The sequence below is a fragment of the Platalea leucorodia genome (assembly GCF_965183815.1).
Source record: "Platalea leucorodia genome assembly, chromosome: 7".
NCBI lineage: Eukaryota > Metazoa > Chordata > Aves > Pelecaniformes > Threskiornithidae > Platalea > Platalea leucorodia.
In genome coordinates this window covers 45,495,812-45,518,195 of record NC_138829.1, presented here as the reverse complement: position 1 = coordinate 45,518,195, position 22,384 = coordinate 45,495,812, and the positions used below count along the sequence as shown (strand labels likewise).

At 40.5% G+C, this 22,384-nt stretch overlaps 1 protein-coding gene across 9 annotated transcripts in view; it reads right to left on the bottom strand.

The window, feature by feature from the left end:
- The window catches only part of MADD (MAP kinase activating death domain), a 77,138-nt gene that overhangs the window by 25,982 nt on the left and 28,772 nt on the right, over nucleotides 1-22,384 (bottom strand). For 6 of the 9 annotated variants that reach the window (XM_082318038.1, XM_082318041.1, XM_082318042.1 and 3 more), the window contains 10 exons: nucleotides 21,327-21,520; nucleotides 20,387-20,718; nucleotides 19,589-19,728; nucleotides 18,225-18,326; nucleotides 15,682-15,784; nucleotides 14,438-14,624; nucleotides 14,113-14,263; nucleotides 10,890-11,096; nucleotides 2,500-2,597; nucleotides 2,068-2,151 (listed from right to left, as the gene is read on the bottom strand). In XM_082318038.1, coding sequence (XP_082174164.1) covers nucleotides 2,068-2,151; nucleotides 2,500-2,597; nucleotides 10,890-11,096; nucleotides 14,113-14,263; nucleotides 14,438-14,624; nucleotides 15,682-15,784; nucleotides 18,225-18,326; nucleotides 19,589-19,728; nucleotides 20,387-20,718; nucleotides 21,327-21,520 — 1,598 coding nt within the window. Of the gene's footprint in view, nucleotides 1-2,067; nucleotides 2,152-2,499; nucleotides 2,598-10,889; nucleotides 11,097-14,112; nucleotides 14,264-14,437; nucleotides 14,625-15,681; nucleotides 15,785-16,243; nucleotides 16,304-18,224; nucleotides 18,327-19,588; nucleotides 19,729-20,386; nucleotides 20,719-21,326; nucleotides 21,521-22,384 lie in introns of all 9 variants that reach the window. The other 3 variants (XM_082318039.1, XM_082318044.1, XM_082318045.1) reach the window with 2 other exon arrangements.

Below are 22,384 nucleotides of genomic sequence, written 5' to 3'. Positions count from 1 at the left end.
CAGCTGCTAGCATGTACTGGTGCCTGGGGTTACTCCTCCCCAGATGTAGGACTTGGCATTTTCCGCTTGTTGAACTTCGTAGATTCCTCTCTGCCCAGTTCTCCAGCCTGTTGAAGTCCCTCTGAATGGTGGCACAACCATCTGGTGTGTCAGTCACTCCTCCCAGTTTTGTATCACCTGCGAACCTGCTCTGTACCATCATCCAGGTCATCAGTGAAGATGTTGAACAGTATTGGCCGCAGTACTGACCCCAGGGGTACACTACTAGTGACTTGTCTCCAGCTGGACTTTGTGCCACTGATCACAACCCTTTGGGCCCAGTCGTTCAGCCAGTTTTCAGCCCACCTCACTGTCCACTTACCTAACCCATACTTTGTCAGCTTGTCTATGTTACAGGAGACAGTGTCAAAAGCTTTACAGAAGCTGAGGTAAAGAACATCTTCCCTCATCCACCTATCCGGTTGGTTAAGCATGGCTACCCCTTTGTAAATCCATGATGTCTAGTCCCATTCACCCTCTTGTCTTTCATGTGTTCAGAAACGTTTTCCAGGAAGATTTTGTCCATCCACCAGTTCCCAAGGACTGAGGTGAAGCTGGCCAGCCTGTAGCTCCCCCCATCTTCCTTCTTGCCCTTCTTGAAGATAAGAGTGGTATTTGCTGTCTTCCAGTCTTCAGGAACCTCTCCTAATCACTATGACTGTTCAGAGATAATCGAGAGCAGCCTCGCAAGGGCATCAGCCAGCTCCCTCAGCGCTTGTGGCTGCAACCCTTGGATTTATGTATATCCAGTTTGTTGAAGTGCTCCCTAGCCTGGTCATCCTCCACCAAGGGTAAGTCTGTCTTGCTCCAGACTTTTCCTCTGGTCTCAGGGTCCTGGGATTCCTGAAGGCCAGTTTCACTGGTAAAGACTGAGGCAAAGAATGCCCCAAGTCCCTCAGTCTTTTCCACCTGTCACCAGTTCCCCTGCCCCATTCAGCAGGAGGCCGACGTTTTCCCTATTCCTTTCTCTTGCTGCTCACGTACTTGCAGAATCTTTTCCTGTTTCCATTCACATTCCTTGCCAGATTCAACTCCGGGTCCAATATTGGCTTGCCTAACCCTATCCCTGCAAGATGAGACAGCAAATGTATGCTCCTCCTGGGCCACCTGCCCCTGCTTCCACCTCTTGTATACTTCCTTTTTATGTCTTGAGTTCAGTTAGGAGCTCTTTGCTCATCCATGCAGGCCTCCTGCTGCCTTGGTTTCCTACTTGCCAGGATGGACCTTTCTTGAGCTTGGAGGAGGACATACCTGAATATCAACCAGCTCTTCTGGACCCCTCTTCTATCTGGGGCAGTATCCCATAGAATACAATTTCTGGGTCCATTAGAGAAAGACAATCAGAGTATTATTCTTGTTACAGGCTGGGAAAGTATCATGGAAAGCCAGATATTCACAGGTATGCAGCAGTTTAGAAAGAAGAAAAACCAACGACATCAAAAAGGAAAGTTCCTTAGGTTTTGTCCCTGGAATATGCCATATCAGATAAGGTGTGGTAGGCAGAAGGCTCATTCTCTTTTTACTGAATGCATTCCTGCTACCTTTTCCCTCTAGGCCCTATAGTTAATCGGAAAGCAAGCAGACATATTTTGATACGATTGAAGTGCTTTAAGGTAATACATCAGAAAGTTTGTTCTTGTTTTTAATGCATCAAACAGTCTGCCTATTTTGCTCTCAGGTTTCGTTTTTAAACTTCTGTTCTTTATAGATGGCTTATACACAACTTAAGGCATATTTACAAAATTCTTGCAATCCACCAGTTCCATAAATACACCAATATGTAGGAATATGTTAAAGCAACCAGCACCATATATGAAGGATGCAACCTGCTAATAAAGCACTGTGTATGTTCTGTCAGACACACATGCTTGCCACCCACTCAGAGGCCCAGGAGAGAGAACTCATAGACATACACTACACACGCGTGACAGTATGCAGCCATACCACACAAAATGTAGACACGAAATGCCCTCCCTCGCTTTAGCAAGCAGTAAATCACATCACGATTTCACTTTGGGCATATCTTACCACTGTGCTAACTTCAGAATCCTGGCTTGTACTTCGGACCATAACTGCTGGTCCTCCGCTGGGAATAGAGTCGAAATCACTCTTCTGCAATCAAAACATATAAAGAACGGGAAGAAAAGTCACATTAGTTTTTATCATAAGAAGAGAACATCACTTCCCATTCCTTTGGGGTCTTGAATCACACAAACGTTACGCTTCCTTGGTTTATTTAGCCAGCCAAATAGAAACTACTGCCTGCATGTCAAAAAGATCATGGGATCATACCACTGAGGAGTTCGCAAAGATCAGTCCCCTACAGGAAGGGGGGAAAAAATTTTACTGAATGAGCTTTTCAAGAATGCTCAAACCCTAGAAGTCTTCCCACAATTAAGTAGTGAATAGAAGAATCCTCTCTCTTACCACATAAATAAAGCAAGCATAGGAGCCACTGACCTGAGAACCTGAGGCCAAACTGAGGCCACTGTCTGCACTGATTTGGGATTTTTTCTCATCCGTTTCTCCCAAATCAAAGTGCTTCACACCTTCTGGCCCTGAACAAAGGAAAAAGTAGAACATTACTGTACCAAGAAAAAACAGTATTGCAGAAAGCAGATGACAGACTAAAAGCAGGAACAGTACCAAGAAAACAAATTTGCTTTCTCATTCCTTTGATTTTTTTTTTTTTTTTTTTTTCTTCCTTGGTACTGTAAACAACAAGGCCAGCAGGACACATCTGCCATTCTTCAAACATTAGTTTGAATTTCAAATACTCCAACGGCATAGTGACTATAGTGACTAGGAGTGACCACCACTAAACAGTACCTTTGTTAGCCATTCAAGAGAGAAAAGAGGACAGACAAAGGTCAAGTAGCTTCCAGTTACAATAACACATGCAGAGCAGTTGCCATTCAACTCTAGGAAGCCAGTTCCTTTATTCTTGGTAAAATAAAGGATACCTATTTACTTAAAGTAAGAATCCTTTTTTTAACAGCTAATTTACTCAAAGTCTTGGACTGAGTTTGTTAGGTTGCCCGCAGCAACTATCTAGGCAAAAATCAGGCAACACATGACAAGAACATAAAGGGCAGCAATTGGTATTACACCAGTAAGAATTTCAAGGAAGAAGCTTGTATGATGCTGTACTTCACAACATTCCCCAATTACAGTAACAAATGGCTCTCCAGAGTTGGCAATCACAGAGGTCAGTAGTGAGAGAGGGAATCAGCAAGCCTTAAATCATGCATTCATTAACCCGCCGATCCAAAAACAAAAAAGGCAAAAAAAAGGATAAAGAACTTAGTGTTCAATTTCCCATGCAGTTCTAGAATCGCATCATCTATTGCCCTCTGATGGGATGGCAGAAGGAAAAAAAGAATGATGGAGAGGTAGAGCCTGAAAAGAAATCTGGATAAGCACTGGACAAGGTAAATGACAAGGCAAGAAAAGAACATGTTATAGACTGTACACAGAATGTCACTACTCTCAGAAAGGGGAAGAGACTGAATGCAACACTTCTGCCATATCCATATCTGCCAACTATTCAGTAACAGGAAGACATGATCAACAGCTGGAATATTTGTATTATATACCCATGACCATATCCAGTATCTCTAAGCAAACAATGCCACTATCTCTTATAACCACTGATCACAACAACCTGGGAATTATGAACATGTTTATATTATATGTAATATTAGAGAGGGTAAGACAGCGAAAAGGAAAGAAAAAGGGAAGGGAGGAGAGGGAGAGAGAGAGAGAGAGAGAAGGATAATATACAAAGATTTGTGGGAGTGAGTTTGAGATGGTATGTAAACTCATGAATAGCAAAGCCATAAGCGGGCTGTGCAGACCGTACTAGCTTACTACTCAATCACCAATTCTGCATGTGAAGCGTTTTACAGAAAGTGTTGTTCATTTGTTACAGTATTCTGCCTCTAAATCCATATGCCTTAGTTACTGTAAATCAAATAATCGAAGATTCTAACAAAGTATAAACAAAATTTACAAAAAAAGAAGAATAACTAAAAATACCCTTTCTAAGACTTTGGAATCTTATTTTCCACTGAAATATACACTGCTCACTTCTAGAGGTCTATTTCCACTCATTCAAATGTCCACCATTTCTAGTTCTGAATAACAATGCAGCAAAAAGTTTTATATGTCATTACTACAGCAAGAACACTAAACTTCAGCTGTGTGTTTTAAGCAGTTTAAGAGTTCCCTGTCCCAACACATAATTCAGCTATATTTCTGGCAATTTGACTTTTAAAGCAAGTGAAACTGACTGAAGCAGTTCAGGTACTTGACAGCTGTGGGCAGTACCACTAACTGAGTTTAAGGAGCACAACAACCACAATCGCATTGTTGTCACTATTAATTTACAGGCACTTACAAAGTTCCCCTTCCCTTCTTTATGGAGTTGTATGTCTAATATGCATAAACCACTAAAACCTCAATATATCCCTCCCAATGTAGGCACCTACCTGAAAGGCCCAGTTTGGGACAGCAGGTGTGTGCATGTGCTGTGTGTCTGTCTCACACACACCCCCTACCTCAGCAGAAAGCAATTCAGATCTTAAACAGAGTAAGCTGTACTGCAGAGGTGCCCCACTTGCTCCATTCTCTCTGAACTAACTCCAGATGCTCACTTATACTGAACTGAAGTATGTGACTGAGGAACCTAAAACTAATGTAGCACATCCAGGCTTAGTCGGAACATCAGGAATTTTCACCCATTCGTATTAGCTATTAATCCTCCCCAATCTTCAGTCTGCAAAAAGGGCATCAGCTCTGCAAAGCAGAAACTACACTTATGGTTAGGAAACACCACATCATGGTTATTATAAACTACCTATTATCCTTATCTCGTATGTCCCTATTTACAACAGTGATAACCAAAAGACCAAAACCTTGTACTACACCTGCAGATAATATATATTCAATATTTTATTCCATATCATATTTCAATAGATGTTAAGATTTGTGTAGATTTAGACTACTATTTAGACTCTGCAAACAGCCTCAGACTATTTCACTCCTCCTTTAACATGGGATATAAAAACCAAAATCAGGTCGATTCCTTATTATGAGGCTATTCTCTAACAGCCATCACTAAATACAATTCTTCACATACACCTTCTCTCTCCCCCTCAAAAGTATTTCTTGTTGCAGACTGACTGTGGTTATAAACTGTTCATGGTTGATGCCACGTAACAAAATTTGCCATCCCATGGATTGAAAGAACAAAGAATTCTTCATTCCAGTAACATTCAATCAGTCAATCAATATATTCATGTCAAAGACTTGTTAAGCAAAACTAGTCTTTAACTTTTAAGAAAGTAGATGGAATATCTTAAAATCCTTCCATATATATCTGATATGGTGAGGATGCACAATATCTGCTTCCCCTTCTTTGAAGAAGGCAACATTCAGGGGAGGAAAAAAAAAAGAAAGAGAAAAAAAAAGAAAAAAAGAAAAAAAAAAAAGAGACATTTGAACACAATTTCCCCAAAGCAAACTGATCTGTTTGGTCTCCTCTATAACGCAGGCTTTCTTGATAGACCTTTGTTCTTGTGGGCATAAAAACCATGTGCCATAGATGCAAGCTCACCCTGCACCTGGGGAGTTGGCAGTTATGGGGAGGCTGGAGGAGTCAGTGTCTACGTTTTTTAATTTCCTTACTCGTTTTTTCCAAAGATTTTTGCTTTTTCACTTCCTGGTGCTTGTTCCACAATTCTACCCAAGATGCATTGAAAGCAGGAGAGAAAGAGAAAGAGTCAGCGGCTGGTCAGACAGGTGAAAATGGGGGAAAAAAAAAACAAAAACAAAAACTTGAAACAAAACCCCCACCCCTTCATCTCAAAAAAAAAAAAAAAAAAAAAAAAAAAAAAAAAAAAAAAAAAAAAAACCAAAACCCAAAAACCACCAACCAGAAATTTACAACAACTACTGAGTGAAGGGTTAATTAACACCATTTTAAAAGAAATCAATGTTAGGAATCAAGCACTGCATCATCTCTCATTTACAGAATTCAAGTGTCAGAGATGACCTCATATAGTGAGCCAACTAAGGAAAAACAGCTATTATGAACATACATAATGCAATTAATCACCTTTCCTGAGAAAGGCCTTTAAGATTGTCAGATATTTATTCTTCCAGAACATAGGCATCACAGAAGCTCTAATTGACAGAAACATTTTAATGTCTCTAGTTTATATCATTGAAAGGAAAAGGCACAAAAACAGCAGCAGCAACTCCAAGAAAATTAAAACTGTAGGTTAACACAATATTTAACCAATATTATGTCTTAAAAATTATTACAAAGTTTACAAGTACAACAAGTTATTTTTGACCTGACAGCATTCTCAGTAAATGCTTGGCTCTGCCTATCAATCAGTCCTACATGCAAAAAGTTGAACTTCTCTGCATCCACTTGTTCCTATCAGGCAACAAAGAATGGAAAATAAGGAAGAAGAACAAAAATGAGCAAGGTATCAGTCATGCTTAATGCCAACTTCCAAAATTCAAATTAGGTCACAGCACTCCAAGTCAAGGAATTCCATAAGAGGATACAATGCAGAGAAAAGTAAAAACGTCTGAAGTCTGCATGCACTCTTTTCATTTGAAGCTTAACCCTGAGACGAAACAGTGATGAGGCACTTGCACATTTCTATCACTCACATTCCTCAACCCTCTGAAATGCAGTCATCTTTTCTGCTCAGAAGCATCAGATCATTCAGGTGCTGGCCTGTTGGCCAAAGGAAACGTTACGAGCTGACATGCTGAACTGACTGAATGCTGGGCACTCTCCTCTCTCACTAGCACGGTTAAAGCTGGGAATGCTACAGAGGAAGATACTCAAGCAGCAAAGGCAAAGGGAAGGAAAAAGAAGTACAATGTTCTTCTACTGCTCTTCAAGGAAACTTGCTGAGCAACTAAAACACCACTTGAAGTACATCAGAAACGCATCCCACCCTGCCAATGGCAGAAATTAGGGCAAGACCAGCTCTAAAAAAGTTGTTTAGCAAAATGTCTACTAAAAAAAATTTTAAAAAGGATAGTGTTACGATTGTGGAGGAAGGCTCCAAAGTATTATTATTATTATTATTATTATTATTATTATTATTATTATTATTATTATTATTATTATTATTATTATTATTATTATTATTATTATTATTATACATATCAGGAGCAAGGCAAATGTAGCAAGGAAGAAAAAGCTAGAAAGACAGCTGCTACCCAACTGATTTCTATACTTCATGATTGATGGATGTTCCTTCAACGTTCATAAGTACATGGATGGATAGGATAAAATTGATTATGGATCCAAACAGCATCCTATAGGCTTATCTAGCTGAGCACACAATGACACAGATAACAATCTCTTTAAGATGTACTGAATTTGTAAAAGGGCTTTGAAAACACCTGGCCTCTTAAGTGCTCAGTCTATATGGCTTTACTTTAAAACCACCAGGCTGAAAGCTACAATACCTGCCATTAAATTACTTTTAGCTGACTTGCCTGTTAATTCAGGGTAGAATATATCCTAGCACATTAAAAACAGCCTAGATTTTACTCTCAAGTACTTTCTCAAAGAAGAAAAGGAAAACCTCAAATAAACTCAAGGGGCATAAAATACTATGCCTATGATTTTGTTACACGAGCCTGAACTAAACAGGATGGCAGGTCCAGAAAGGATCTGATGCAGACAAAGTAGGTAGCACTATCTTTTCTGTTTTGAAAAAAAAGGCAAAATACAGTGATTTGCCACCATTAAACAATTGTTTAAAAAATGGTAATGGAAACTTCAGTAAGTACTGACATTTTCATTAACAGTTACTGCAAGTATGCAATAAAACCAATCTAACCACTAACATAAAGGAGGAAATTATTAACTATCAGCTTTAAAGCCACCAATGTCCTAATAAAAAGGCCAACACTACAGGTGATGACCATGGACCCTGGAAGACAAGAACCCCAGAAGTAAGCAAATAATTGGTGATCTTTTAGGAAACAAAGTATCAGAAGCATCATCTTCACAATAAAGTTCCTAGCTAAGCAATTAGGTATTAACACACAGCAAAGATCAGTCCTCAACTGATAAAAATCCATCACTCTTCACCTCAGAAATACAAATTTTGAATACCAACAGCCTTCCCTGTTAGGAGGGAGCATCCTACATACTTCAGAAGTACACAAGAAACCATAATCTTTCCGAAAAGTGAACAAGAAAAGGGAGTCAAGCAGGAACACGTCCACCCTGAACTTTGGAAAACTCTGTGAACCTCCTGGCTGTTGCTCCTGTAGTACAAGAAAACTGCACACATTCACCTACCATGCCTCTAGATCCCAGAGATGCAGTTTAATCGCCACACTAACATACACTTTAGGTATGGCGATTGCAAACAGTGCCGTACACGATTTTACTCCATCATGCTGATGACTTACTTTTCATTCTAGTTATTTTCTCTTGTAACTAGGTCAAAAGGTTAGCAGCCCAGTTTGTATTTTGTCCATACAATACCAACAGATTCATTGAGAGTTTTATTTAGATATCTGCAATCTGAGGTTGTAAGCACCTCCAGACTTCATAGAATGAAGGAACTGCTGAGGTTCACAGGGACCTCTGGAGTTCATCTGGTCAAATCTCCCTCAAAGCAGGGTCAACTAGAGCAGGCTGCCACAGGACCATGTCCAGTCAGGTGTTCACTATCTCCACAGATGGAGAATCCACAACCTTTCCAGGCAACCTGTTCCAGTGTTGGATCATCTTCACATAAATCCATTTTTTTCTCATGTTTAAATGCAATTACTTACAAATACTTTGTTATTTCAGCAACACGTAAATATTTACCAAGTGCTTCTTCCCTAAAGAAGTTAGTTTGAATGAGAAAGTCTGCATTTCTCTACAGAAGGAATTTCAGCCTAGCCATGACTAACTCTGGTCCTGTATATCCAAAGCATTGTCTTATACTGAAGCTTCCATAACGGAACATAAAGAAAGTATAACAGCCAAGCAGCTTTAACTCATCTTTCTGCAACACAAGAGAAATTCCCTTTACTTCGAGATCTCATGTCAGATGAACATGGACACTACGTTGTTTTTACAACAATTTCTTGAAGACTGACTTGCATACTAGTTCGTGACAGACAAAACCAGTTAGAAAAAAAGGCTTCAGAAAAAACATTAAAGTCTTTCAAACTTTGATCAATTTTGGTGAAACCATATCCTTCTTGTAACTTAGTTCCATAGAAGAAAAGTGGAAATCATTAGAGCATCAGAACCACCAATAAGAATTTACCTGTGGATCTGCTTGTCCTTGACCACTGTGAATTGTTTAAGGCTAATATTCTGGCAACAGTAGTTAACATATTAAGTAGCACTTCTTTTGAAAAGCACTTCTTATGATGCTTCACAAACATGGACTGTCTGATCTCTATGATTTCCATTTCCATGAGGCTTTAATTTCATCTCAGGGAAAGGAGCAGTCTCAGCAATCCAATCAACAGATCTCTCTTCATTCTTTAATAGAACACTGGCCTAGCGTCTGTTTTATTCCTAGTTGTGTCAGAAGCATACTTTCCTTTTTCTCTTTTCTACAGAAAAGAAATTAAGTACCCAGAGTGAACCAAACCACTACACTGCAATGCTGGAAATCTGAGTCTCTTATAGCTCCCTGATAGGTTTTCAAATAGAGTGCAAGACTAGTTTCTGAGCAACTGCCTCCATAGATTACCTCTTGAAACAAGAAAGCAAATCAAGTCAGAGGCATTCAGTATCAGTTCAGAAGGACTCGACACCACTCAGCCTGCAGCTATTATGTGGGTATAACAATGAATGTCTGCACTCCTGCCACATAACTGCCCAAAACAGACATTCCCTTGTCTTATGCCACATACTGCAGGTACAGCCTCACAGTAGCACGCTGCTTTCAGAAGATTAATCTTTCATACAATGATTCCGTTAAAAAGTTCTTTTAAACAGGCTATAAGAAGCGATGGCTAAAATTTAACATGACATATTTTTGGAGTTGACAAAGAATCTCTCATATGCTGATAGTACTTTTCTCTTGTTTACAATCCACAGCAGGTTGGATCCAACCAAAATATTTTTTTTTCTTTTCTCCACACCCCCCCCCCCAAAAAAAAAAAAAAAAAAAAAATCTGTAAAGCCCTTTTTTTTAGGTAAAACAGTTTAAAGCCTACCTCTCACTTTTTCCCAGACATAGGGAAAAGCTATACCAGCTAAGAAATTAGACTGGGAAAATTTCCAGTGACCAGCCTAGCAGATGCTGTTTAGAAAGACATGCATTCTATTTGCTATTGCATAGAAGGAAGATCCATCAGTCCTGCTCACTGAAACAGTAACACTACAACTAAAATCCTTTTAGCAGTTTTTATTATTAACAATCAGCAGATCCTGGGTCCCACTTCTATCAGGATGCAATCTAAATAATCCACAGGTAGTCAGCAATGATTAGAACAACTTTTGTTTCATGTAGTCCCTTCCACAGTTGCCCTTTCCAAAGTCCTGCTGGCCCTGTTTCCCTTTTGCCATTTCCTGTTGCTTGAAAACATCAATCACAGAGGAAAATATAAAGTTGTCTGAAGTGTAATGAAATTCAGAAACAATTAAGATTAGAAAGCTTCTGGGAGAAAACTGCCCTGGATAGTTTATCCAAGACTAGAGTGAAAACACATATGATTGTTCCTTGTGATCCAAAGTGTAAATGAAGCATGTTACAGCAGCAATGCAGTGTGTCAAAATGGAGAGAATGCAAATAGAACCTAATGCCAAAATAGAAGACCCTCCTGCACTTCACATGCACCTCAATACACACCAATGGAAGCAATAAAATTTTCTTCCTTTAGACTCCTCGTGTCAAACTCCCTTGGCCCTTTGCCTGTAGGGCTTGGTGCCTTTGGCATCAGCTGAGGTACCGGCAGCTGCATCACAGGTTTTGGCTCCACTCTCGGAGATGACGCAGGATCCTTGCCAACTGGAGTGATGGATCCATCTGTCGGACTTCGTTTTCTCTTTTCTGGTTCTTTAAAGAAAAAAAAAACCAAAGTGTTTTAAAAAAAAAAAAAAAAAAAAAAGAAAAAACAAGGAATTGAGAGCAGAAAAAGGAAGATGAGACAGATGGTCTCACCTAAATCATTAAGCCTGGCACTGAAACAGCTCAGTCCCACATTTGTTCCCATAGGTCACCATGGCTCACAGATAGTCTGACACACTGGTGGAAACGGTAGAGGAGAAAGCCAGAGTGCTGGTTTTGGGATACTCAAATTGTCTCCTTCCTGTATATTTGAAACCTAGGAATCTTCTTTGACACAGTAACTGTAGTATCTCCTCTGCTGAGTTGCACAAAATTAAACAACTCTGCCTAAACTACCCAGAATATCACTCCTAGAATATAAGCAAGCTCCTCTGGCAGTGAAAAGATGACAAATACAATAATCTTTGATGGTTAACACTAAATGAAACTTCAGTTAGGTTATACTGAAAAACTATCAGCTATAGCTCTTTGACCATTCTTCAAGACTTCCTATAATTATACGTCCTCAAAGGCAGTTTGGATTATTTCTCTGTATCAAACTCCACAGTTTGACTTACAGAAAAACTTTCAGAATAGAAGAATTAAAATTAGGTTTTCCGTAAAGAACTTCCTCTAATCCTGCACAAACTGTTCCAATAGCTGATGAGGCTAATAGTCAAAATTTCATATCCTAATATCTAAATTTGTCATACCACTAGACCTTGTGATACCTTTGTCGCGTAGATTAAAGATTCTATCAGCAACACCTTTCCATTTAGATAATAACTGAAAACAATCAACACCTAACATTCAACAGACTGAACACCTCCATCTTTCAGAGCGAAAGTGTTTTCCCAATTCCTTGTACGTCTTTTCAGAAACCTCCTAAATTTTTCCAAGATGTGATGATCAGAACTGGAAGCACTACCTCAGCTGTGGGTCTTGTTAGTGACATATCCAGAGAGAATACAATAGCTGCATCCCAAATCTCTATTCCCAGGTTTACACAGTGCCCCACTCTCCAGTTTTTACAGACACAGTAAACAGTGGGAAGTTCACACATCATAGCTACCATTTTCAGAGACACTGCTTCCTAGGACATAGTTCCCAATCCTGCTGTTATTGCCAGCTGTCCTTGTTCCTTGTCATGGTTTAACCCTAGCCGGCAACTAAGCACCACACAGCCGCTCACTTACTCCCCTGCCTCTGGTGAGATGGGAGAGAGAGACTCAGAAGAGTGAAAGTGAAAAAACTCGTGGGTTGAGATAAGAACAGTTTAATAATTGAAATAAAGTAAAATAATAATGATATTTAAAAAAAAAAAGAATATACAAAGTGATGCACAATGCAATTGCTCACCACCCACTGACCTATGCCCAGCCCGTCCCCGAGCAGTGGTCACTGCCCCCCAGCCAACTCCCCCAGTTTATATACTGGGCATGATGTCACATGGTATGGAATAGCCCTGTGGCCAGTTTGGGTCAGCTGTCCTGGCTGTGCCCCCTCCCAGCTTCTTGGGCACCTGGCAGAGCATGGGAAGCTGAAAAGTCCGTGGGTAGTGCAAGCACTACTTAGCAACAACTAAAACATCAGTGTGTTATCAACATTATTCTCATACTAAATCCAAACCACAGCACTATACCAGCTACTAGGAAGAAACTTAACTCTATCCTAGGCAAAACCAGGACATTCCTAAACACAAGACCTTAGGTTGGCCATATTAAAATAAATTAATCACAACCATACTTGATTAAGATTCAGCTTCCTCTAGACAAATAACCTATATCCATCATGTCCTGTTCAAATAGTATGCATCATATGCAAACTGAACAATTTTAGGATTACTAGATCACTACTATATGTTAAATAACATTAAGATAGGCACTAATGTCTATAAAACATTTCTAGAGGTATCTAGATCAACTCATTCAAAACAGGTAAAACATACTAAACAGCTAAAATTTGACTATAAATCAAGATGTCATGCAATAACAAGAGAAGTCTTTCAAAGATGTATCAAGGCTTTAGAAGTTTATATCAAATATTGTCTATTGTGACCACAATTAATTTACTGGGTAAACTCTACTTAACATCAAATTATGGTATCTGGCATTACATTAGCAAGACTTCACTCTAAAGACACTGAGTTTTACATCAGCCGCTCTATAATTTTGCTTAGGACCAGTGTCAGACTAAAAGGTTTATAATTACCAAGATTAGCCTATTCCCCACATTCAGGACTGTTAAACTAGCACAGCCTTCCTTACCTTCCTCAGCATTCTAACAATGATTGGAAATGAACACCTGTAACCCACAGGGCATCTAAACCAACTCATAAAATCCCTGATGCAAGCCACCCAGAACACCAACTATAAAGTGTTTAGTAGATGTTACTCCTCTGCTACAATGAAATAAATAGCTTTTCATCATTTGAGATTACAGCTGAGTCACATATGCAGAGTGGTAGCTTTTTGTCATCTTTTGCTCTTTTTCCTTATGCATGCATTTTTTTGTTTTTCATTAAGAATCAGATTTTAAGACAAAGCTGAAAAATAAAGATGTATTTTCAGACTTTCCTCTCCAAGAGCACTTAGTGATATAAGAATCTTTGTGCAATACAAGGTGGTTGGTGAGATAGAAGTCTCGTATGGTTCCACATTAGAAATACCTTCCCTCCCCTATTCAGGTTGTCTGCAATAACTTTCCAAGACCGTGGTTGGGACAGTGTTAGCTGAAGATCCCCACTCTCAGAATTTCCACTTCATCTGTAAAAGTCCCAGGTTTTGTATCTTGCTGCATAGTTTCCATTTTCAATTAAATATCAGTATTTTGCTTTGGTCCAGTTACATGTGTGCAGGAAAATGGTTTCAAGCTTTGTAAGGTTTCGGTAACAATTGTACAGTTCTCACCTATTTTGAAAGTGTCGTAAAACTCCTGAAATATCAGAAGCCACAAAAGAGCTACCTTCACAATAAGGACCTCGTTTGGTTCGTAAACACTGCATTCTCATAAACACTTTTCTTACCTTTGTTGTAATAGTGAGTATGTGCTATCTCTAGCAGGCCAAAAACACTGGCCATGCCTCCCAGGCCAGCATTTGCATACGACTGCTCCAGGCTCAACACGGTGCACTTCAGCAAGTCCAGCATGCCTTTATAAACCTTGCGGCTGATCTCCTGCAATGAAAATGCCATTAGTGTCACTATTTCAGAAGTGAGAAAGTAATTCAAGAGCATGAACTCCAAAACTGCTGTAACATCAGCTTTTAGGAGGCAATTTAACAAAAACTTTCTATGAATTGAGCCTCAGCAGACACTGGGTATGAGGACCCTGCTGAGTTCAGCACTGACCACATCCTGTATGACATCCTGTCGAGCATCTTCTTCTGACTGGATCGCGCGATTCAGCTTGCTTAGTACAAAGACACGAAGCTGCTCGCTCTCCAGCAGACGTCGGACTCTCTTCATGTTCAGCCAGCCAACACCTTGCCCATCAAGAACGTTGTGTACCACCTCCTTCAGGAACTGCTGGTTCTCACTGATGGATTTAAGAGGAAGCAGGCAAAAGTTAGCCCTCTGCTTACCTTGGCTTGCATGCGAAGAGAGATACGGCCAGGACACACACAGAAATGCATTTCCTATCAAAGCTAAGTTTACAAGAAAAGAAGTTCAAATCTAGCCATGCCTGCTGCTAACATAACTGCACGCAGGACACAGGCCAAGCTCTGTTCTATAGGTTTAGTATCAAATATTTTATTTTGTCTGTTATTTCCTATAATAAGCTGTAATCAGATTTTCCTCTAGCTACCACACTACTACTCACGTTCACGGCACTACTCAGAATCCATAGGAATCCTCTATGCCACAACCTTCTCCCATAGCTGCCTTGTCTGACCTGTAGGCTTTCCTTGAAAGAGGAAGTGCAGCACTACTAATAGCACTACTGCAGCAGCCTTGGCATGTGTACTGCTTCAGCTTGTTATGCCACAGGGGAGGGAACGGTAAGAAGGGAACTCCTGTGCGACCTGCTGCACTCCCAGTCTGAACTGCAGTTCTTGTTCTTGCTTGTCTCCCAGCCCCAGCAGCTGAAAGTAAATTTCACCCTACCCACGACTGCTACATAAGAAAGGGAGGAGAAAGCACAGGCACAGGCACAGGTCAGGTATGTTTACTTGCACCACTCTGAGTCCCTTCCGAAGGCTGAGAAAAGTGTTTCACATGAATTCATGGAATCAGACTGCTTCATATGACTCAGCTGATCCCCTGCATGGTGCATTAAAACTCCGCTGGCTAGACTACCTTGTTCAGAACAGACTCGATTACAAAGAATAAACACTGAGTTAAAGTAGGGACCCAGAATTTTTTGGATGTCAGACAGAAAGAGGATACATTTCGGAGCACAGAAAAATACGTATGTGCGCTATTAACTGTAAGACCATCCATACCAAGTCTTCTCGGACAATAATACGTGCAAGATTAGGGCCATAGAAAAGTACTATTTAGTTTTCAACAGCTAGACTTCTGAGGAAACACTGGCCAAGTATGAGACCACCCTACCAACACTTTATACTCAAAAAAGCAATGAAAAATACTACCTGGAATTGCTAGTTCGTCCCTGAGGCGATGGAGATTCTCTCTTCACTGTTGGGCTGTGCTTAATGACTGAAGACTTTTGATCCACAAGGGCTCGCCTGTTTCCTAAACGGGAGAGGAAACAGGATGAGAGCAAGGGGTGGGAGGAAAACAGTCTGATCCCAGGAGAGTAACAAGCAACGCTAAGGTTAGCTAACACACCTATTCAGATTACAGGTAACAGACTTCAAACGAAATGGAAACTCCAAAAAAGCAGCAGCATATATCATATTCTAGCATCACACATCGGCAGAAAACAGTAATGGGAGTAATGCAGAGAGAAAAAGAGAAGATGGTAATGGGAGCAGGAGGTGAAAGGCAGGAAAAGTTTGGCTGCTCGGCATGCAGTTCCACAACATGAACCATCTTCAAATTAGTCACTATATGTAAAAGCATAATGCATTGGGGGTGACTAGTATAGATCATGTGGTACTGGTTACCCAGTGAGAAAGGTAGCCCAAAGTCAGGCATAGGGAATGCTGGAAATTGTTATATCATGCACAGCTCATGCTGTAGGGAACCCACCTTCATTGCTTACTGGGCCAGCTTCAGTAATAATCTCCATTATAGTATTTAACCCAAATACTGGGACACAAAATATACAATTAGTAGTGTACTACAATATCTACACTCCCCACCATCAGCATCAAAAGAATCCAACTACCAGCTTCTTCCCAGCCCTCCCTCAAAACAGAACCCAAATGACACTAGAGCAGGAAGGATGCTTGAAAGCCCAAAACAACAAGGGCCAGCATAATTAATCTCAGAGATAGTGCTTGACTTGAAATTTGGCATTGTGGAACCAAAGTATTGCATCTTCAAGGACATTATTGCACATATTGTATTTCAAGGGCACTATCAAAACCATCTGCATCACTGAGGAAAAAATATCAATGGATGTGCATGAAATAAAAATTAAAAAGGAAGATGGAAAGTGGTCAAACAGCAGCAATGAGATGGAGTCCCAGCATCATTTCCCATTACAGTTAGAAACACAGGGTACCACACACACTTGGTAAGAACAAGTTAACGCAGCAATTTTATACCTGTACAACAAAGACAAAAACATTTAAAAACCAGTGATGTGCCCAGTGGGAGTCCCAGTGAGCCAGCATGCACACATAAATGAACACGAACACACACACACACTTGCACATGCATAAAACAGACTGAGCTACTCCACGGAAATCCCATCCTCATATCTGCGTAGTAACATTAAAGGCCCTACAGGATTACAACAGTCAAGAAAAGAACACCAAAGTGCAGAAGATGAGGCGCAAAGCATGAACGTGGAGTGGCAAACCCCATCACTGTTTTCTTCCAATGCATGGAAATCAGTCATTAAGTTTACCCGTGGAAATAACCCTGACATGTTTCTTATCCGGTACAATTGGACAGGAAAACATAACCAACTGGTAAAAGGTTGTCAAAAACAGCTGTGCAGAGTCTCTGCTAGTGTTTTCACCATACCAGTCCTGTTCCTCCTCATTTTACACACAGGGAATGATTACTTGTCTCAAAAACAAAGTCCAAAGCAGAAACACAAAAACCAGCTTTTGGCCTTTGTTTCTACAAGGTCAAAGGTCAGCAAAACATCATACCAACCTTCATCCACATCCCTTCCCACTTCCAGATTAAAGTAATCTTTACCGATGAAAATGATGAGGAGGAAAAAATAAATGAAAAAAATCAACATATTAAAACAAAAGTAGTAAGTTCTAATCAGACAGAATAACGCAGAAGGTAAACTAAAACCTTTCCCCAGTTTAGCAACTGAAAAGGTCTCAACACTAAAACACCAGCATCTACTCAGTCACCCTTTTGTTATTACATCTGGTACAAGGGCGACCAGGCTATCTAACTCCCCACAGTAAGAGGGTCCTTTCTTTAGTGCCCATTCAGACACGTTATCTAATGATACTGCAGACAAACAGGAGATGTTCCAATGAAAAGATTGTGCACATAACTTAGGGATCGATCTTCACTCTGAATGAGCTGAAGTATGGTTATAATTTGATTTTGATCAGAAATTTTCTATTTAGTGAACTGAAAAGACTATAAACACTTTTGAAACTCAGGTAAACTGCAGTGTCCATGGGAGGCTGGCATTATCCCCACTTACAAATGCAGCATCATTGCTCGAACAAGCTGCTTAAGGCTAATCATGAAGATAGTGGCAGTACAAAAGCAGGACCTACCTCTTGGTTCCCATTCTTTACACTAAGTACTTAAAGATAAAACAAAACAAAATACAGAACAAACCCAACATTCACAGTGTATCCATTAACACAGGAGAGACTAGCCAGTCTCCCATCCCAACACAGCCCAATTGTTGGTAAGAAGTCTGAGAAATATCAAGACAATTTACTGTCTTGATACTTAAGACAGATACTACCCAAACTACCAAAATGCGTCACCCCCAGGATTCCTGTTAGGGGCAAGACCGCAGACTGCCAAGTCACAAGAACTGTAAAGGCTGTAGAAGACAAAGGGAAAAAATGGTTACCTTTCAGGCTGGGAAAGGGAGTATTCTTGTCTCTCCCAACTTTGGTTGGTAGGGCTAAGTTGGACAGACTGAAACTTGTGCTGTGGTTTCTGTACAGGCTGCCTATGACAGAAGAAGAACACAATTAAATGCCTAATGCTCACTGCACACACCTGAACTTCCTAAACCTCCTGTAATTCACCTTCTTATTCCAGATCCTTAATGATGAAGTTCTTCATTATTACCCAGAAGTCTCACAAGCATAACATCATCTCATTTACAGTGCAACCACATCTGTAATCAGATTGTTCTAAATTGTACAAAAACATAAGTCTTAGCTATCACGTGACAATCCTTGCTGTTCTATCTTTTGAGTCTTAAATGTAACAGCAATATCCAGCTGTCTTCCTGCACTTAAACAGGTAGCCTCACGTCAGCTGTGTCTTCTAGTTTGAACCTCTTTTTAGGAGCAAATGAATGGTAGGGGCCACATGAGAAAAGAGGATGATGGAAGACCTCCAAAACATGTAATTCTGAAGTGAGGATTGTGCACTGTGCCTTGTGAAACACTGTAAATCTGCCACAGAAGCGGGATTTAAAACAGAAGCTTTCCATTTATTAGGAGAAAACAAAAGTTCTTCCTAGCACAGACAGATCTTAGGAACACGATAATGCATCGTCATCTGGTTAAGCCTGTAGACAGCCTGAAAGCATCTCATGCAGATCAACGAGCTGATTAACACTTCAAGATGTTCATTTAAAATGTCAGCGTACTATTTCAATTTCTTTTGGTTCTTTTTTTGCAGCCTTATTTTAGTAACAATCATTCTACCAGAAACATCCAATATGCTTTCCCCACTGCTGCAAACTTCTTGCACTGCTCCCCACTATAGTGCAAGACTCAACTGGCCATATCTTCTTTCCCTCATTAAAAAACTCTAGATTAGTTTTCCACACCTGTGGATTTTATTATTAAAATATAATAGAAAGTAGGCGAGCACAGTCAAGAAATTGAATTTAGCACCTAAACACACAACACGGTAGCATGGAAGGCATACTACTGGTAAGATTTTTATCAACTTCATGAAATTGCACAACTTTTTGTTTAAATGAAACTGAAAGAATTTCTGATCTGTGCCCTGAAGCGCTATATAACTCAAGGACCTAACTACATAACTAAAGTCCTTCTTACTGAAAAATACATAAAGCAGTAGTTATCAGCAGTGTAAGTTAAATAGGTCCTGTGGCTCCCAACATGACTTCTGGAGAGCTGGTAACAATTTGCCAACCAAGTCATTCTCTTGACTAGCCATCCCTCTATTCCCCCTCTCTGTAAACCCTAATATAATAAATAAAACCAGCTTAATGAATGCATTACTACATACTTGCAAAAGACATGATGCCCCCAAAGCCTTCACTGCTGTTGTTGGAGACCGTAGAGTTTGGGGAGCTGGCCCTGGAATCTGAGTCTGCATCAGAATCATTGGCCAGTTTTAAACTGTTTGGACGGAGTAACTTCTGAGACCTTTAAAGAAATTAAGTACAACTGTTACTAGTTTTCCCCCTTCCCACCCCAAATCAAGATGTTGTATGATTGTGGGAGGTCGATGCTGGTCTCATTCCTCATCAGTTTTCACTACACTACCCTTACCTTGTGGGAAAGAAGAAAAAAAAAAAAAAAGAAAAAACAAGAGAATTGAAGCATCTGTGCATTCAGGCTTTTAGTACCTTTCAGGGTATGCTGAAAACTTGTCTGCAAAAGGGCATTGGTGGATTTGGGGGTGAAAGGGTTCTGCTTTGAGAGCAATAACAAGAAAACCCAGTGTCATCAATCACTATAGTATCTTTCCTCCAAAAGACAAAGCTTCACCAAAAAAAAAAAAAAAAAAAAAATTTTGCTCAAAGGTTTCCAGAAATCAGTAGGCGATATACTAGAATGTTTCTAGGAAGAACTGCTAATTCTGTTAGCTCTTACTGCTTACATAAAATCAAGGAACTGAGGGAGCTGAGCAAGTGTCTTTACTCAAACTAGAAGGGGTTATAGAATTTCAATATTAAATGGAAGTGATCAACAACACATTTCAGTTGCAAAAGACATTTGAATGAGTAAACATTAAACTACATGAAGCAGATTGAAACCCCAACAGCGGTGTACAGAAGGGCATGAGACAAGGAGGACTCACCTGCTTCCATTGAGATTCTGGTTAAATCTTGGGGTGTAGCTCTCTTCCTGTTCATCATCTTCATCCTCCGTAGGAAAACCATACTGTGGTTCGAAGTATGGATTGTCATACTCTCGCTTCCTCACCACCCCTTCTGAGGAGCTCATGCTGCCAGCTGCGCTGTCACTCTCACGACGATCCAAGCTTATCTTTGGAAAGCTTGGTTGCAGTGGCAAGGAAGTGAGATGGTTTGAAAAGCCAGCAACCAACTTCTCTTCCATTTCTGCTGAATCTGCTGACTCCTGTGGACCAGTCAAATCATTGATCTGTTCGCAAATTTGCGTTACATACAACTGAAGGGCAGGACAAGAACAATTATTTCAAACTGGGAAGTCTGCAGGGTCCTTGCTGTTTATTACTGGGCCGTGACCCCATCCCCACTATCCATGGCTCTAATCTAGGATTTTATATATGCTGCAGTATTTACGCATTGTTCTAGGGACTTACTCCTCTGTAAAACAGATCTTACTGGTAAGAGTTAGCTCAGGATAATGGCTCTCCATTACCCTGTTCTGTGGTTATGCAAGCAACTCCCATTCTTCCTAAATGACCACAGATTCATGAGTTTCCCCACCCCACTCCCTGTTCCTCTAACGCATCAGGTCTTTCCAGACTCTGTAAAAGCAATTCCTACAGTCACAACCCAGACCGCTGCTCTCTGTTAATGCTGCGTTTTTCAATGCATGGGAGCTTTTATGTACAGGAATGCTCTATCCCAGCATAAGAGGGTACCAGTAAACTCCACCTTGCTCAGAAAGTCCAGAAAGAGCATGCAATTTAATCTGTGCGTGGTTTCACAGTCCTATTAGCTTTGGCCCTTCTCAGAAAGAACCACGTGCATTCTCCCATTCTTTATATCCTAATACGCTGATCTTGGGCTTGAACTCATCTCAGTACACACATGATTGACTCCATGGATGACAGTGCTGGGGCTGCTACTGGCTGTAGTACTGGAACTTGAACGAGGCTGGTTGTTCTCTTGAGAGTTTTCACTGTCCATGGCCTGTTCATCCAGATCCCCTGAATATTCTTGAAAATCATCAAATTCCACTTCACTAGCATCACCAAGGGCTGCGTGAGTCAGGGGGTCAACATCTGCAAACACATCATTTTGCATTAAACAACATTGCCTTCCTCAGCCTTTTGCCCATCTAACTAAAGAACCCTAGCAGGTGAGGACTGCTCAGTAGAACAAACTTACATGAAAATTCAGGTTGTAACAGGCTTTTGGAGGTCATCTATTCCAACTCTCTGCTCAAAGCAGGGGTAACTTCAAAGTTAAAGCAGGTTGCTCAGGGCCTTGTCCCACTGAGTTCTGAAAGTCTCCAAGGCTTGACATTCTACTGTGATCCTGGGAACCCATTTAACTACACTAACCATTAAGATCTCTTCCTTACGTCCAAGCAGAATTTCTTTTGTTGCAACTTATAATTATTACCTCTTGTCCTGGGGACATAGGAAATGTGCTGGCATTCCCAGATTTAGTTCACTGAAGAAAGCGAGAGTTTCCCCCTCTCACAAGAGAGGCTATTGCTGCAGCCTCCATATAAGCCACAGAGAACACATCTTCCTGCCCCCACTAGGACAGAGTGACTCATTAAAGCCAGCACTGAGAACCATTATGCGGGGGCAGGAGAAAGCTAGTACTCTGCTGCCCATATTGCACAGTATCTACTGGCAGCACCAGGTTGTTTCCAGATCTAGTGAGCCAGTTTTGTTCAGCAGCACTTATTTCTGTTCTTCTTCCTCCCAGTGTCCTTTGGAGGGCATTGTTTATAAGCAGGAAAAATGTCTTTTTTCAGCCTACCCCTGAATATTGAAGAAGGATTATAGAAGATACGTTTACCTCAGAGCACGACTACAATGGAACAATACTTTTCTCCAATTCAGGGACTTAGGGGAGGCATTTTTCCCACAGTGCAGATGAATGGGGAAGAGGAACCTACGTGGACCTTGCAA